The sequence below is a fragment of the Polypterus senegalus genome, chromosome 1 (assembly GCF_016835505.1).
Source record: "Polypterus senegalus isolate Bchr_013 chromosome 1, ASM1683550v1, whole genome shotgun sequence".
In the NCBI taxonomy this organism is placed as follows: Eukaryota; Metazoa; Chordata; class Cladistia; order Polypteriformes; family Polypteridae; genus Polypterus; species Polypterus senegalus.
Window position 1 is genome coordinate 320,304,386 of NC_053154.1, and position 14,353 is coordinate 320,318,738.

The 14,353-nt window shown below is 41.5% G+C and overlaps 1 protein-coding gene across 2 annotated transcripts in view; it reads right to left on the minus strand.

Annotated features, from left to right (window-relative positions):
- cars1 (cysteinyl-tRNA synthetase 1) overlaps nucleotides 1-14,353 on the minus strand; it is a 123,753-nt gene that overhangs the window by 39,814 nt on the left and 69,586 nt on the right. For both annotated transcript variants that reach the window (XM_039737019.1, XM_039737028.1), the window contains 2 exons: nucleotides 10,341-10,438; nucleotides 5,184-5,373 (listed from right to left, as the gene is read on the minus strand). In XM_039737019.1, the coding sequence (XP_039592953.1) occupies nucleotides 5,184-5,373; nucleotides 10,341-10,438 (288 nt within the window). The remainder of the gene's footprint in view (nucleotides 1-5,183; nucleotides 5,374-10,340; nucleotides 10,439-14,353) is intronic.

Sequence of the window (14,353 nt, forward strand, 5' to 3'; positions counted from 1 at the left end):
TACATATTTATTTCATAAATTTTAAAAATGTAAAAAAAACTCTGCTCGTATTTTTTTGCTTTAATTTTTGTTAGTGCAGGTTTCGATATTAAATGTTGCACAAGATAATGCCATATTCCATAGTCCTTTTATCTTTTTCAATCATTAGTTACAAGTGCTAGTCCTATCCACTTGTTTCTTTCAAGAAAACATCAAGTCGAATTTTGAAAGTCCCTAACGTCTTACTGTCTACCACACTACTTGGTAGCTTATTCCAAGTGTCTATCGTTCTTTGTGTAAAGAAAAACTTCCTAATGTTTGTGCGAAATTTACCCTTAACAAGTTTCCAACTGTGTCCCCATGTTCTTGATGAACTCATTTCAAATACAAGTCTCGATCCACTGTACTAATTCCCTTCATAATTTTAAACACTTCAATCATGTCACCTCTTACTCTTCTTTTGCTTAAACTGAATAGGCTCAGCTCTTTTAATCTTTCCTCATAATTCAACCCCTGTAGCACTGGAATCAGCCTAGTCGCTCTTCTCTGGACCTTTTCTAGTGCTGCAATGTCCTTTTTGTAGCCTGGAGACCAAAACTGCACACAGTACTCAAGATGAGGCCTCACCAGTGCATTATAAAACTTGAGCAGAACCTCCTGTGACTTGTACACCACAGATCGTGCTATATAACCTCACATTCTGTTAGCCTTCTTAATGGCTTCTGAACACTGTTGGGAAGTTGATAGCTTTGAGTCCACTATGACTCCTAAATCCTTCTCATAATGGTGTTCTCTCGATTTTCCGACCGCCCATTTTGTATTCAAACCTAATATTTTTACTTCCTCTGTGTAATACTTTACATTTACTGACATTAAATTTCATCTGCCACAAATCTGCACAAGCCTGAATGCTATCCAAGTCCTTTTGTAATGATATAACGGATTCCAAATTATCTGCTAATCCACCTATCTTGGTATCATCTGCAAACTTAACCAGCTTGTTACTTATATTCCTATTTAAATCATGTATATATATTAAAAATAGCAATGGCCCTAGCACTGACCCCTGTGGAACACCACTCTTAACATCGGCCAGTTCTGATGAGGTTCCTCACACCATCACCCTCTTCTTCCTATGTCTGAGCCAATTCTGCACCCATCTAAAAACATCACCCTGAACTCTCACTTCTTTTAACTTGATGCCCAACCTCTCATGTGGCACCTTATCAAATGCTTTCTGAAAGTCCAGATAAATAATATCATCTGCTCCACTTTGATCGTATGCTTTTGTTGCAACCTCATAGAATTCCAACATGTTAGTAAAACACGACCTCCCTCTTCTGAACCCATGCTGACTGTTCAGAATAACTCCTGTCCTTGTCATGTGTTGCTCAATCTTATCCTTAATAATTCCTTCCATTAATTTTCCTGTGATGCATGCTAAGCTTACTGGCCTATAGTTGCTTGGATCTGCCCTGTCACCCTTTTTATATAATGGGATGATATTTGCCATTTCCCAGTCCTTCGGAATCTCTTCAGTGCACAGTGTCTTCCTAAAAATATGTGTCAAGGGTTTATATCTGTACTCACTAGCCTCCTTAAGAACACGAGGATAAATATTATCTGGGCCTGGTGATTTGTTTGATTTCATCTTATTTAATCTGAGCAGCACTTCTCCCTCTACAATTTCCAAATCCCTCAGTACCTCCTTAGTAGTCGCGTTTACCTCTGGGAGGTTATCCACTTGCTCACTTGTAAACACCTCAGAAAAATGTAAGTTTAGGGCATCTGCTATTTCATTGTCTGTATCTTTTAATTCCCCTTTACTATTCCTGATGAACTTGACCTCCTCCTTAACTGTTCTTTTACTACTAAAATACTGAAAGAATCTCTTGGAGTCGTCTTTTGCCTTATCTGCTATATTCCTCTCCAACTGTCTTTTAGCCTTTCTGATATCCTTCTTAATGGTTGCCCTCATGTTCTCATACGCGCTACGATTCTCTTTGCAGTCATTAGTCTTATATGCCTTATACACAAGTGTGCTTCAGTTATCTTGGCAAAAGTCTAACAGCCTGTGGCAGCCTCCTACAATATGTTTAAGCAATTACCAGCAGTGCCGAATGCAAGCCAAATGATTGGATTAACCAAGTTAAATCTTTCCTCCTTCCCACCTTATTACGACAGTCCCTGGGTGGGCAAGTTAAAATTCATTTTCATCTTCCTACACTAGTGACTCAGCCATTCAGCATCACTTACCTGAGAATCTTCAGTGCCCATCATTAATTATCATTATTAGGATGCAAAAATATAGAAATCTCCACAAAAAAGGCAAATTAATAGTACAAACAGCAAAATAAATTAAACTTTAAAAGCTACTGCAATAATACAAATATTTATATTTTTTTAATAAATGTAAATTTCACACTGCTGTACTTTTCTGAATGTACAACATGAAGTTACCAAAAAGTGATCTAACTAAACAATAATATAAATTACAGATAAAAGGACGGGGTCCCCAGGACTGCTATGGTGGTAGATACGAGTCCAATCTTCATGAACAGTTAAACATGCATGAAGTTTGTGCATGTCAGATGCCCAGAACCCTATCTTCTTAAATGAACCCATCATCCTGACTCTTCAGCTAACATATATGGACCAAGACAATTTTAAAAAGTGTTTCATAAATGGGGACGAATCATGGGTTCAACACTATAGCCCAGGGGACTCCAACTCCAGTCCTGGAGAGTTACTGTGGCTGCAAGTTTTCATTCTAACTCTTTTCTTAATTTTTTACCAGTTTTTGCTGCTAATTAACTATTTGCCTTTATTTTATTTGACTTTTCTTGAGACTCTAACAACTGAATCAATTCTTTTTTCCTTAAATGGCACCCAAACATAAAGTTGATGTGAAGTGAGCCAACAAGATAACCAACTAAGTTGGGGCCTCAAACTCCAACCAACTTCACTTCATTCAATTTCCTAATCTGAAGCCAATTTTCTTTGCTAATTAAACCCGTTATTTAATTCCATGGCATTCATTCTGCCATGCCAGACATTTCCAAAACTCGATTTTCATTTTTAAGAGCGCTGGCTGTCAAAATGTTTTGTGGACTTGAGCAGATCAGGATTACTGAGGCTTTCACCTTTCTTTATTTTCAGTTATTGTGTGATGGACGCAAGTTGTTGTTTATGTGTTAGTTCATTTTGTGTCTTAATATTGTCTGGCTGCTAATTAAGGAAAAAAGAAATAATTAAGGGGCCTGAGTCTTAAGATGTGCATCAATTAAAATGAAGGCAAAGAGTTAAAAAGCAGCAAAATTTGGTCACTAATTAAGCAAATGGTTAGAATGAAAACGTGCAGCCAAAGTAGCTCTCCAGGATTGAAGTTGGAGACCCCTGCTATAGCCAAAATAACGACTGAATCAATAGATGTAAGTCGATTCTTCAACACCAAGGTCCAAGCCAGGGCTGGCAACCATATGATGTTGAGGGTTCGTATCGATGACATAATTTACTTTGAGCTTTGCTACAGTGAATGAGTGAATCGTGTTCATGAAACCAGTGAGCCACTGCGCTTGCACAGCGTGGATTACAAAGGCCGCTCTGCAAAACTAAGATTACGAGGAGGTGCCACGCTTACTGTCTTCTCCAAAACAGGCTGACACTGTGAGACTCCCATCAAGTCCCCAATCTGAAGAGCAGCCTCTGAGACCTGCTGTGTCAAATATGAAGTCAGCTACTGAAGAGTGAGTGCACAAGTCAGGCAAGATGAGTGACATATAAAGTGTAGTGAATGTTAAAAAGTGTGTCAGTGCTCACAGGGATCATGCTGAAAAATAAAATGTTGCTTTGTCAATATCGATTTTATTTATATAGCATATAACATTCAAAACAACATAGGAATGCTGTGGCCAAAGTGCTTTACAATAAAAGAATAAAAAACATACACTTGACATAAATAACATAAATATAAATAAAATAAATTAACATAAATAAAATAAATAATACTGCGGTGGGTTGGCACCCTGCCCTGGATTGGTTCCTGCCTTGTGCCCTGTGTTGGCTGGGATTGGCTCCAGCAGACCCCCGTGACCCTGTATTCGGATTCAGCGGGTTAGAAAATGGATGGATGGATGGATGGAAAATAAATAATAAATACAAGTGAGATTACATAGTCACATTGAGGAAACCATCAGTATTACTGAAGGTCACAGAATGCAAGTGAATAGAAATGAGTCTTTAATCTCGTTTTGAACAGTTCAGTTGTAGACGACTCCTTTATGTGATGAGGTAAATAGTTCCACAGGTGAGGAGCAGCAGCTGTCAAAGCCCTGTCTATCCCCCTTAGTTTTACACTTGGTACGAGGGACAACAAGAGACAACTGACCAGAAGATCCAAGCACTCTAGTTGGCTGGCGTAAAGCACACAATTCAGATAAATAGGCGGGAGCAAGCCCATGTAAAGATTTAAAAACTAGCAACAAGATTTTAAAATCAATTTGAAAACTGACAGGAAGCCAGTGTAAAGAAGCTAATATTGGAGAAAGAGAATCAGACTTTCTTGCCCCAACCAGAAAGCGAGCGGCAGCATTCTGGCGCAACTGTAACCTGCGTATCAGGGATCTGCTAATCCCAGAATACACTGAGTTGCAGTAACCAAGGCAAGAAAAGATAAAAGCATTAGTAGCTTTCTCAAGATCCCTAGAAAATTAAAAAGGCTTGATCTTACCTAACAGACGAAGCTGGAAAAAGCAACTCTTGACTACAGAATTAATCTGTTTCTCAAGAGAGAGGTTACTGTCAAAGATAACACCAAGATTGTGGACTTGAGGTTTGCAAAAGACAGAGAAACAGCCAAGAAGTCCAAGACCAATTTGGGCTTTAGCTGATGGACCCACTATAGGCACCTCCATTTTACTTTGATTCAGATCAAGAAAATTATTAGCCATCCAGGATCTTAGTTCAAAAAGACAGTTGTGCAGTTGATTCATTGCAGACGGGAATATAAACCTGTGTGTCATCAGCATAGCAATGAAAAGAAATGTTAAGTTTCCTAAAAATAGCTCCAATAGGGTGAAGATATATAGAGAATAAAATACTTGTGTGTCTCTAAATAGGTCATGCCCAGAACTTTTGCATCACCCCTCATAGTTCTAACTGATGTCTGAATTGCTTTTGAATCCCCCTCTCCCAAACCTACTAACCTTCAACATGTCTGTCAGATAGGTGGCAATGCTCTTCAGCACCATTCTGTTGGGATTTTGCTTAGTGTTCTTCTTTGCTGCAATGTAGTAATTGGACTGGCTCACCAAAGCTCTCATCTCTTCCATGGCACTACGGGTGTCAATGTTGTCACACAGGGCTACGTGTACTGAAGCTTTTTTGTCATAAAAGCTGGCAAAATAATCAAAAAACAGAAGAAATTAAAATGGGAAGCCATGCCGGCAGTGCTGCACATGACTTACTACAATCAAACCAACTATAGTCATTTATATCAGGGCTCTCGTGTCTGTAGCATCGAGATATGAGCCCACCAGAATTCACCAGTAAGGAAAATGAGAAGTGAAACAAAATGACCCCTTTTATTGGCTAACTAGAAAGATTACAATATGGAAGCTTTCGAGGCAACTCAGGCCCCTTCTTCTTATATACATTACATCTTATCAGAAGAAGGGGCCCGAGTTGCCTCGAAAACTTCCATATTGTAATCTTTCTAGTTAGCCAATAAAAGGGGTCATTTTGCTTCACTTCTCATTACATCCATAATGGCTAACAAAGTACAACACCCTAATACTACCAGTAAGGAAAACAAATAATTTAACAAGTACAAGTCTAAGTAATATGGTGAATGGTGCTGTAGACTTACTCCACAGATCTTCTGGGGGCATTTTGACTTCCCCTCATGTTGCAGTCACACCTATTATTACAAAGTGCTTCTATCCGTTTTCCTTTTACATGAACGGGTCAAATGAAGATGCTCCCACAATACTAAGCTAAGAACACTTCCATCTTTCATGTAGAGTTTAAGAATACATTGCCTCACAATTAAGTATATATGGTTGCCTTCAAGCCTCCAAAGTGTTAGTGTTAATGGAAAACAAGCCAAAAATACTGAAACACGTCATTACGTGTTGTGGCGGAAGATTGGGGTCCTTACCCAGCCGGGAGTGGGTATTTCCAGGACAGTTTCTACCCTGGACCGACAGAGGTCAGCCCCCTTGCTTTCCAGAGGGGCCACAAGTCATGAAGATAGAAGCTCAACCCTGCTGGGGCCTGTGGCCACCGCCAGGGGGACGCATGGACATTTGTGGGGTCCTATTTGCCAGCAATTCTGCCACACCTGGAAGCCCTGCCGGAAGAAGCTTGTTGGGCACCTGGAGTCTTTCTGGGTGTCCTATAAAAAGAGGGCCAGTTGCCAGCATCCAAAAGCTAGAGTTGGAAGGTGGAGGACTGAAGGCGGCGGCAGCAAAGGGATGGTGCTTTAGTGCTTTCATGTATTGTGTGAAGTGTGTTGTCTGACTTTATCGTGGTGCAATCGGGGTCTTGTGGTGTGCCATCATTTGCAGGTCACTTATTAGTTTGTGCTCTTGTTCTATGATATGAAAAGAATGAAGGATTGTGTGCACAATGGTCACCTGTGAATGTGCTGCAGAAATGCCCATTCTTGTGGGTTCCTTGCTGCAGGCATAGCTTTAATAAAAGGCAAAAAAACTTTTTCTCTCTATTATAAAAAAAAATCTTGGAAGGAGACAAGGCGTGATTGTCTCAGAGAGACACTTTCACGTCCTGCAAAACAAGTCTGCGTGCCAAGTGATGTAACCACACCTGAGGCCAGAAGCTTATGAGCTTATGCAAGGAGATTTGGAAAAGTCCTGTGTGGTTATGTCAGACACATTTCTTGTAGAAAGAAAGAAATGATATTCACTCACTGGCAGTTATACGTTGAAGTGTCACGATGTAATTCCAAACACGCAATCAAAATTCAATGCGATATTGATGAAAAGGTAAAAACGAAAATATATAGATATAGCTGATACTGTATGACAGAAGAATGCCACGCGAAATGCAGATCACGCGACATGGCAGCAGCAGCAAGCCAGCAGCTGATCGAGCAAACAGGAGATAAATAAAAAAACTGTATGTGTTCCCCATTGTATCTCCATTTAAGAGGAGGTGTCGGAGGAGCGATCGCATCTCCGTGGGGTGCATTCAGCCCCTCTCTTCACAACGCAAGCGGCAGAGACAAGAAGTGGTTGCCATGTAACGCAGGCTGGGGGGCTTAGCAAAGCGAGCAGGGGGCAAAGCCCCCTAGTATTCTATATGTTAAAATGAGGTGAGGGTAATGTGTCACAACTGTGCAAACGCTGCCATCAAAGTCGTCTTCAAATTGTCCCTTTTGGGGGTCTACTACATGAAAAAATGTTCACATAACATTTTCCAACTGATTGCTTGTATTTCCACATGAAGTGCCTTCACTTTACAATTTCAGCTTTCTATAACTTGTGACGATCAGCATTTTTTTCACTCTGAGTTTGTCACTGTTTGGCGGGCTTACTGCCCATCATAACATGTTATTCTGTGTTGCACTATACTGTGTCACAAACCACTGGTCTACACAAGAGCAGCTGCACAGCACTTCACAAGCATATCATTATTTACACAAAACACTCATCTCTGAGGTCCAGATTAGCCACTTGCTGCAAAGAAATAATCATTAACTCCACTAATAGACGTTCAATAAGTCATAGTGTCATTAAGAGGAGTACTCCAGCAAAATGCCTTTCATGCATCAGATAGCAGGAAAATACACTTTGCACAGATGGCTGCTACTTGTGTAGAAGAGATAATGAGGCGCTGGGATGGCACTGACCTGAACAGGAAAGGCTAACTGCAGCACTAATGCTCTCAAAATTATAAACACTATACAGTCAATTCAGAAAGTATTCAGAACTCTTCACTTTTTGCACACTTTGATTTTAAAAGATAAAATTGCCAATTTTGCCTAATAATCTACACTCAAGAACTCATAATGACAAAGTAAAAGCAAGTTTTCAGAAAAGTTTACAAATTCATTAAACATCAAAAAAGATCATTCCTAGAAGTATTCAGACCCTTAAGTCAGTACTTTTTGGAAGCCTCTTCCAGCTTCAAGTCTTCTTGAGGAGATCTCTACAAGCTGCGCACTGAAATTGGGTAGTTGATCCCATTCTTCCTGGCAGATCCCCTCAAGGTTTGCTAGATTGGATAGGAAGCATCTGTGAACTGCCATCTTCAGGTCTCTCCACAGATGTTCTATGGGATCATTTAAGGACAGTCACAGATTTGTCCTGAAGCTACTCCAGTGTTGTCTTGGCCGCATGCTTTGGGTCAATGTCATGTTGAAAGGTGAGGCACTGCCGCAGTCTGATGTGGTGTACACTCTGGAGCAAGTTATCTTTAAGGACCCCTCTGTATTTGGCTTCATTGATCCTTCCCTCTATTCTGACCAGTCTTCCTGTTACTGCTGCTGAGAAGCACCCCACAGCATGATGGTTTCGCCACTACACTTCACCATAGCGTTGGTATTAAGCTGGTGATGAGCACTGCCTGGTCTTCACCAGACATAGGGCTGGGAGTTCTGCCCTATGTTTTGTTCATCAGACATGATAATCTTTATCCTCCTCCTCTCAGAATCCTTTAACACATTGAACAAGAGGTATGAGTTAAGTCGTAACTCACTGAGCCTGTCAAGGTGTGATATACGAGAGAAGCCATGTCTCAGTATACAGCCTCTATAGAAGCAGCCAGCTTCCTCGTGAGCTTTGCTGCCACATCTCAGTGATCTACTAGTGTGCTGCCATCTAGTGGATAGCAATAGTTTTTTATTTGGTGGGAACAGCTTGCAGAAAATAGTGTTATCCTCTCTCTCTATTATATACATAAAATATATATAAAAAAAAATATATATATTTATAATATAAAAAAATCCTAAGCCTAAAAAGTGCAATGATTTTATGTGACTTTTTATATGACTTTTTTTCACGCTTTATATCTGGCTTATTTTCGAACTTGTGATGTTGTTAGATTTTCAGATTTTTATTCCGTTTTTAAATTATAAACTAAAAAATATCAAGAATATCATCCTGCGAGACGAGGCTTAACCAAGAGTGCCGAGAGATTTAACCACACCCGGGGCCGGAAATAAAAGACAAAGAGTAGGACAGCTGCTGTAAAGGCTTTTAAATGTTCAAAGCGCCGCGCGAGGTGCAGATCACACAGCACAGCAGCAGCAGATCGAGCAAATAAAAAAAAAACTGTATTTGGTTCCCATTGTATCACAGTTTACAATGCGCTCAGTCCCTACTCTTCACAATGCGAGCGGCAGACTGGCCGCAACAGGGGGTTGGTCATCGAAGGCACCAGGAGGGCTTGCCCACCTAAGTAAATAATAATAATTATTCTTTACATTTAACAGCATTTTTCTCACTACACAAAGCTCTTTAGTGAGTAAAGTGCCACTTCAAACACCACTAATGTGTAGCATCCACCTGGATGTGATGGCAGCCATTTTGCTCCAGTATGCTCCCCACAAATTATTGTCCACATTGGATGTCTGATATGGGTGCAGAGGCTGATGAGAACAAGAAGGGCCAGCGGGAAACTTGAACATGGACTGGCGAAGCACCAAGAGGAGGTCTGTGTTTCTGTGTGTCCCTTCCACTGAGAAATGACATGATCGGTTTTGTGAAGGTTCTTTTCATTTTCTGATAAATTCCATTTTCTAACTTTAGCTTCACTCCACCTTGTACTAGGGTGTTGTACCGTGTTAGCTATTATGGATGTAGTGAGAAGCCAAGTAAAATGACCCCTTTTATTGGCTAACTAGAAAGATTACAATATGCAAGCTTTTGAGACAACTCAGGCCCCTTCTTCATCTTGCCTGAAGAAGGGGCCTGAGTTGCCTCGAAAGCTTGCATATTGTAATCTTTTCAGTTAGCCAATAAAAGGGGTCATTGTGCGTATCTTCTCACTACATTTAACTTGAATTGTTTTCGATTCTTAATCCAAAAACACCTGCATTCAGATGATAGAGAACAACTTAGACTCTGCTATCTCCGGACATACTCAATGAAGACTGTGACGGCCAAGAAAGAAATATTTGCAAGCATGTTTTAAAACCCAGAGAGCAGCAAGGCAATTAAAATTGCCCACCAGTTAATGCCCCATAATAAGTACTTTGTAATTTCAAAAACACAGTTTAAGTGAATTCCGTTCATCAATACTTTTTTTTTTATTATTTTGATAATGTAAAATAAAAAATGACAGAACGGTCTTGGACCGACCCGTCGACTAAACCCCTCTTTATATGAAAAGTCACTCACCTCTTGTTCAGTTCAATTTCTGGAGCTTCCCACTTTTCAAATTGCCCAGTGATATCGGTGGCAGCCCTTAAAATATCCTTCACATTCAGAAAGAACTCCTAAGACAGGGGAGAACATGAATGCAAAGTTGGTGGTCTTCATATCTCAGACATTGAAAGCAGCACAAATTGTTGGTAACATTTTAATTGAGCAAATGAGGAAAATAAAATTGTACTTGATATACCGGATGAACACCTCCGCCATGTAAACTTTTGTAGCATCAAAGAGCTCATTTGCTGACATATTTAATTCCCCTTCACAGAAGAGGGTGCATCATGACAGTCTCGACAATGTCTTCTCTGAAATGCAACCCCCTGGAGTCCATGCCCAATGAGACACATGAGCTAAACTGGCAAGTCTCAAAACTCTACTCCAGAAAACTGATTGCAAGATACAGCAAATAAAAATTAAACCATTTAATCCTTGGGTGGGGGTTGAATTGAATTTAGTTTTGTTAAGTTTGACTTGTTTGCATGAAATGTTACAAGCTTGAAATAAATTCAATAAAAGTTAAAAAATAATAATAATTTAATCTTTTACAGATTTTTTATTGACTTAAAAGCAGAAGTTCAACTGCTGTCCAAAAGTATTATTCTGCTCTATTTGATATTGCATGTCCTCTTCAGGGAATTGCCAGGTTTAAATGGTAGAGGGCACTCCTGTAGTAAAGTGTATTTAGGGGTCCATGGCAGTGTGCAGTTTTTATTAAAAACAGTATGCTCAGACTCAGAGGGGCGTAGGTGTTGTACGGTAGTGTGGCGGAGAAGCCCCTGGGTGTTGAAGAGGGAATTGGTGGAGCAAGCGTTCACGTGCAGACATGCGCAGTTCAGCCGATTTCCTCATTAATACTCTGGGGTCTGTAATTAATTAAGGCACTTGATCCCACTGGCATAAAGGTAGCCTGAGTAGTATAGAGAAGGCAGAACAGGAAATGAGAAAAATACGAGAAAGTAAAAGACAGAATAGAAAAAAAAGGGCAGGGAGGTTAAACGAAAGGAAGAATGTCAGGATTGTGGCCCAGCCGGTGCTGCTACACAGAGGAGGCAGGCGATCAGGAATGTGGCCCCAAACAGACCAGCGGCGCTCTGGGGTAGGGTTGTTCCAGCTGAGCATCTGAAGTGACCAACCGTTTTGAGAGACTCCCACGGAAGTAAAGGGATGGCAGCAGGAGAAGGAAGCAGGGAAAGCGGGGTCCACCCAGACACTAAGGGATGACAGCAGGGACACGAGCTGGACATAAAAGGTTGGCACCTGCCAGAAGACCTAAGACCGCTCCTCTTGCTGAGGAGACCATAACCAGCAAACAGAGGAGACATCTATTGCTAGAAGATGGCACAGAGTCTCAACGGATTTTTATGGATAGATCCTGTGTTTTTTAAACCTTGATTTTATACATTGTTGGATCATTTGTACCTCCACTCAAACAGTTTTTATGGATTATTTATGGACTTTATTTATTAAATGAAGACTGCACTGTGCTGTTAGTACTTTAAACTGAGAAAACACTAAACATGCTTGCACCATCCCTTGCTGTATGTGTGCATCTTCATTGCCCAGTCCATCCTCAGTCTAGGACTACTGATGTCCTGGGTTCAAGGAAGAAATCCCAGCTGTAGGCAATCTGAGCATCACAACATTCAGGGTGAAATTCTGGAAGAAATCTGCAGAAGAAAGACATAACCAGCATACCAGTAGAAGAAGTCAGTATTCTCAGTGCAGGGGCTTCTGGGGGTCAAGTAAACCCTTTATGTGCGCAAGGTGACCAAGAAGGACAAAAGACAGGTACAAAAAGGAGAATAACGTGTAATGTTCACAAATGATGTTAAGACAGTATGGGTCTCCATCAAAGACCAGTAATGTCTATCCCTCTGAAGTGTGCTGCCAATTTACAACAGGAACCAGACAAGCTGCCCTATTAAAGGTATCTGAGAACGCAAGGAGCATTAAAAGGAATTCAGCCTGTTTGTATTTCCTTTTGAGAAATTGCAAAAAAAGACAAGGTGTCAGTGAATACAGTTTCCTACACGACCAAATGGAGCCTGGGAACTGAAGGAAACTCTGGTAGGGACAGGTCTGGCAGACCTGGAACCACAGCAGAATCAGAAGACAAGTTTCTGTTAGTCAGTAGCTTACATGATAGACAAATATCTGTGTAAACATGATTGACTGCTTCAAACACCTAAAGGACTGTGAACACATTAATATTTTTCCCCATTTAAACTAATGGGAAATAGTGTTTCGATGTCCAACATATTTTTAGATAACAGCTTAGAATCAGATAACAAGGGATGACTGTGTATCTGCTGGTTATACTCATTCATTTTCTAAGCCTTCTTATCCTGCGCTGTGACACACAGAAGCTGGAGCCTATCCCAGCAAGCACTGGGCATAAGGCAGTAGCAAGTCCTGGACAGGACCCCAGCCCATCACAGGGTGAACACATACATACACACAGACGCACGCACACACAACAGGAGTTAATATAGCATAGTCAGCTCACCTAACCTGCATATCTTTGGAACAAACTTGAACACCTGGAGGAAACCCAGATGGACATGGGGAAAAACGCCAGGGAACACCTCAGACACCAACACCAATGACACTGTTGCAAGGCAGCAGTGTTACCAGTGTGCCCAACCCATACGTGTGTCTGCATATATGTGTAAGTTTGTATATACACAGTATGTATTCTATATACACATACATATATTTACATATATATACATACGTATAAACTTATGCAACCTTGTAAGAGAAGGCCAGCAGCTCAGCCTAGCCGGGATGCCCCTGAGATGGAAGGATGGGGGAAAGCAGCTTTTTTAGGACACTGCCTCCCCCAAGACACTAGATGGCAGCTTCCCTGGTCTGTAGCGGTGCCTCGGATTCCCACAGGGCACTACGGGACATGGAATTTGGCAACCCTGCTCACTGCTGGGTACCATGGGTGCTGCCAGGGGATGTTGTGAGAAGATGGTGGGAGACAAAGTTCTCATCTAGCCCGGAAGTACTAGTGGATCACAAGGTTGGAAACGCTGAAGTACTTCCAGGCTGTTTGAAAACCTGACTTCTCCATCTGACCCAGAAGTGCTGGCAAGTCATGTGAAAGGAAGAGCAGAAGCACTTCCGGATTGGCCCATACATAAAGGACTACTGTGAACCCAGCAGGGAGCCAGAGTCAGGTGGAGGTGGACAAAGCTTGCTGGGAGGTGTGGAGGGGAAAGAGAGAGAAGAATATTGTGTATTTGTGATTTACTTCCCTGTTTATTGTGGCTGTGGTGTTTGGAGGGCACTGTAGAAGAAAGAAAGGCATTAAAAATACTTCTTGGTGCTTTTACCCTGTGTCCTGCGTGTCTGTCTGTTGGGTTTAAAGTGCAACGGCGGGGGTTTGCCAAAAGGCACCTGAAGGACTCTCAGACCATGAGAAACAAAATTCTCTGGTCTGATGAGACAAAGATTGAACTTTTTGGTGTGAATGCCAGGCGCCACGCTTGGAGGAAACCAGGCACCGCTCATCACTAGGCCAATACCATCCCTACAGTGAAGCATGGTGGTGGCAGCATCATGCTGTGGGGATGTTTTTCAGCGGCAGGAACTGGGAGACTAGTCAGGATAAAGGGAAAGATGACTGCAGCAATGTACAGAGACATCCTGGATGAAAACCTGCTCCAGAGCTCTTGACCTCAGACTGGGGCGACGGTTCATCTTTCAGAAGGACAACGACCCTAAGCACACACCCAAGATATCAAAGGAGTGGCTTCAGGACAACTCTGCGAATGTCCTTGAGTGGTCCAGCCAGAGCCCAGACTTGAATCCAATTGAACCTCTCTGGAGAGATCTTAAAATGGCTGTGCACCGACGCTTCACATCCAACCTGATGGAGCTTGAGAGGTGCTGCAAAGAGGAATGGGCAAAACTGGCCAAGGATAGGTGTGCCAAGCTTGTGGCATCATATTCAAAAAGACTTGAGGCTGGAA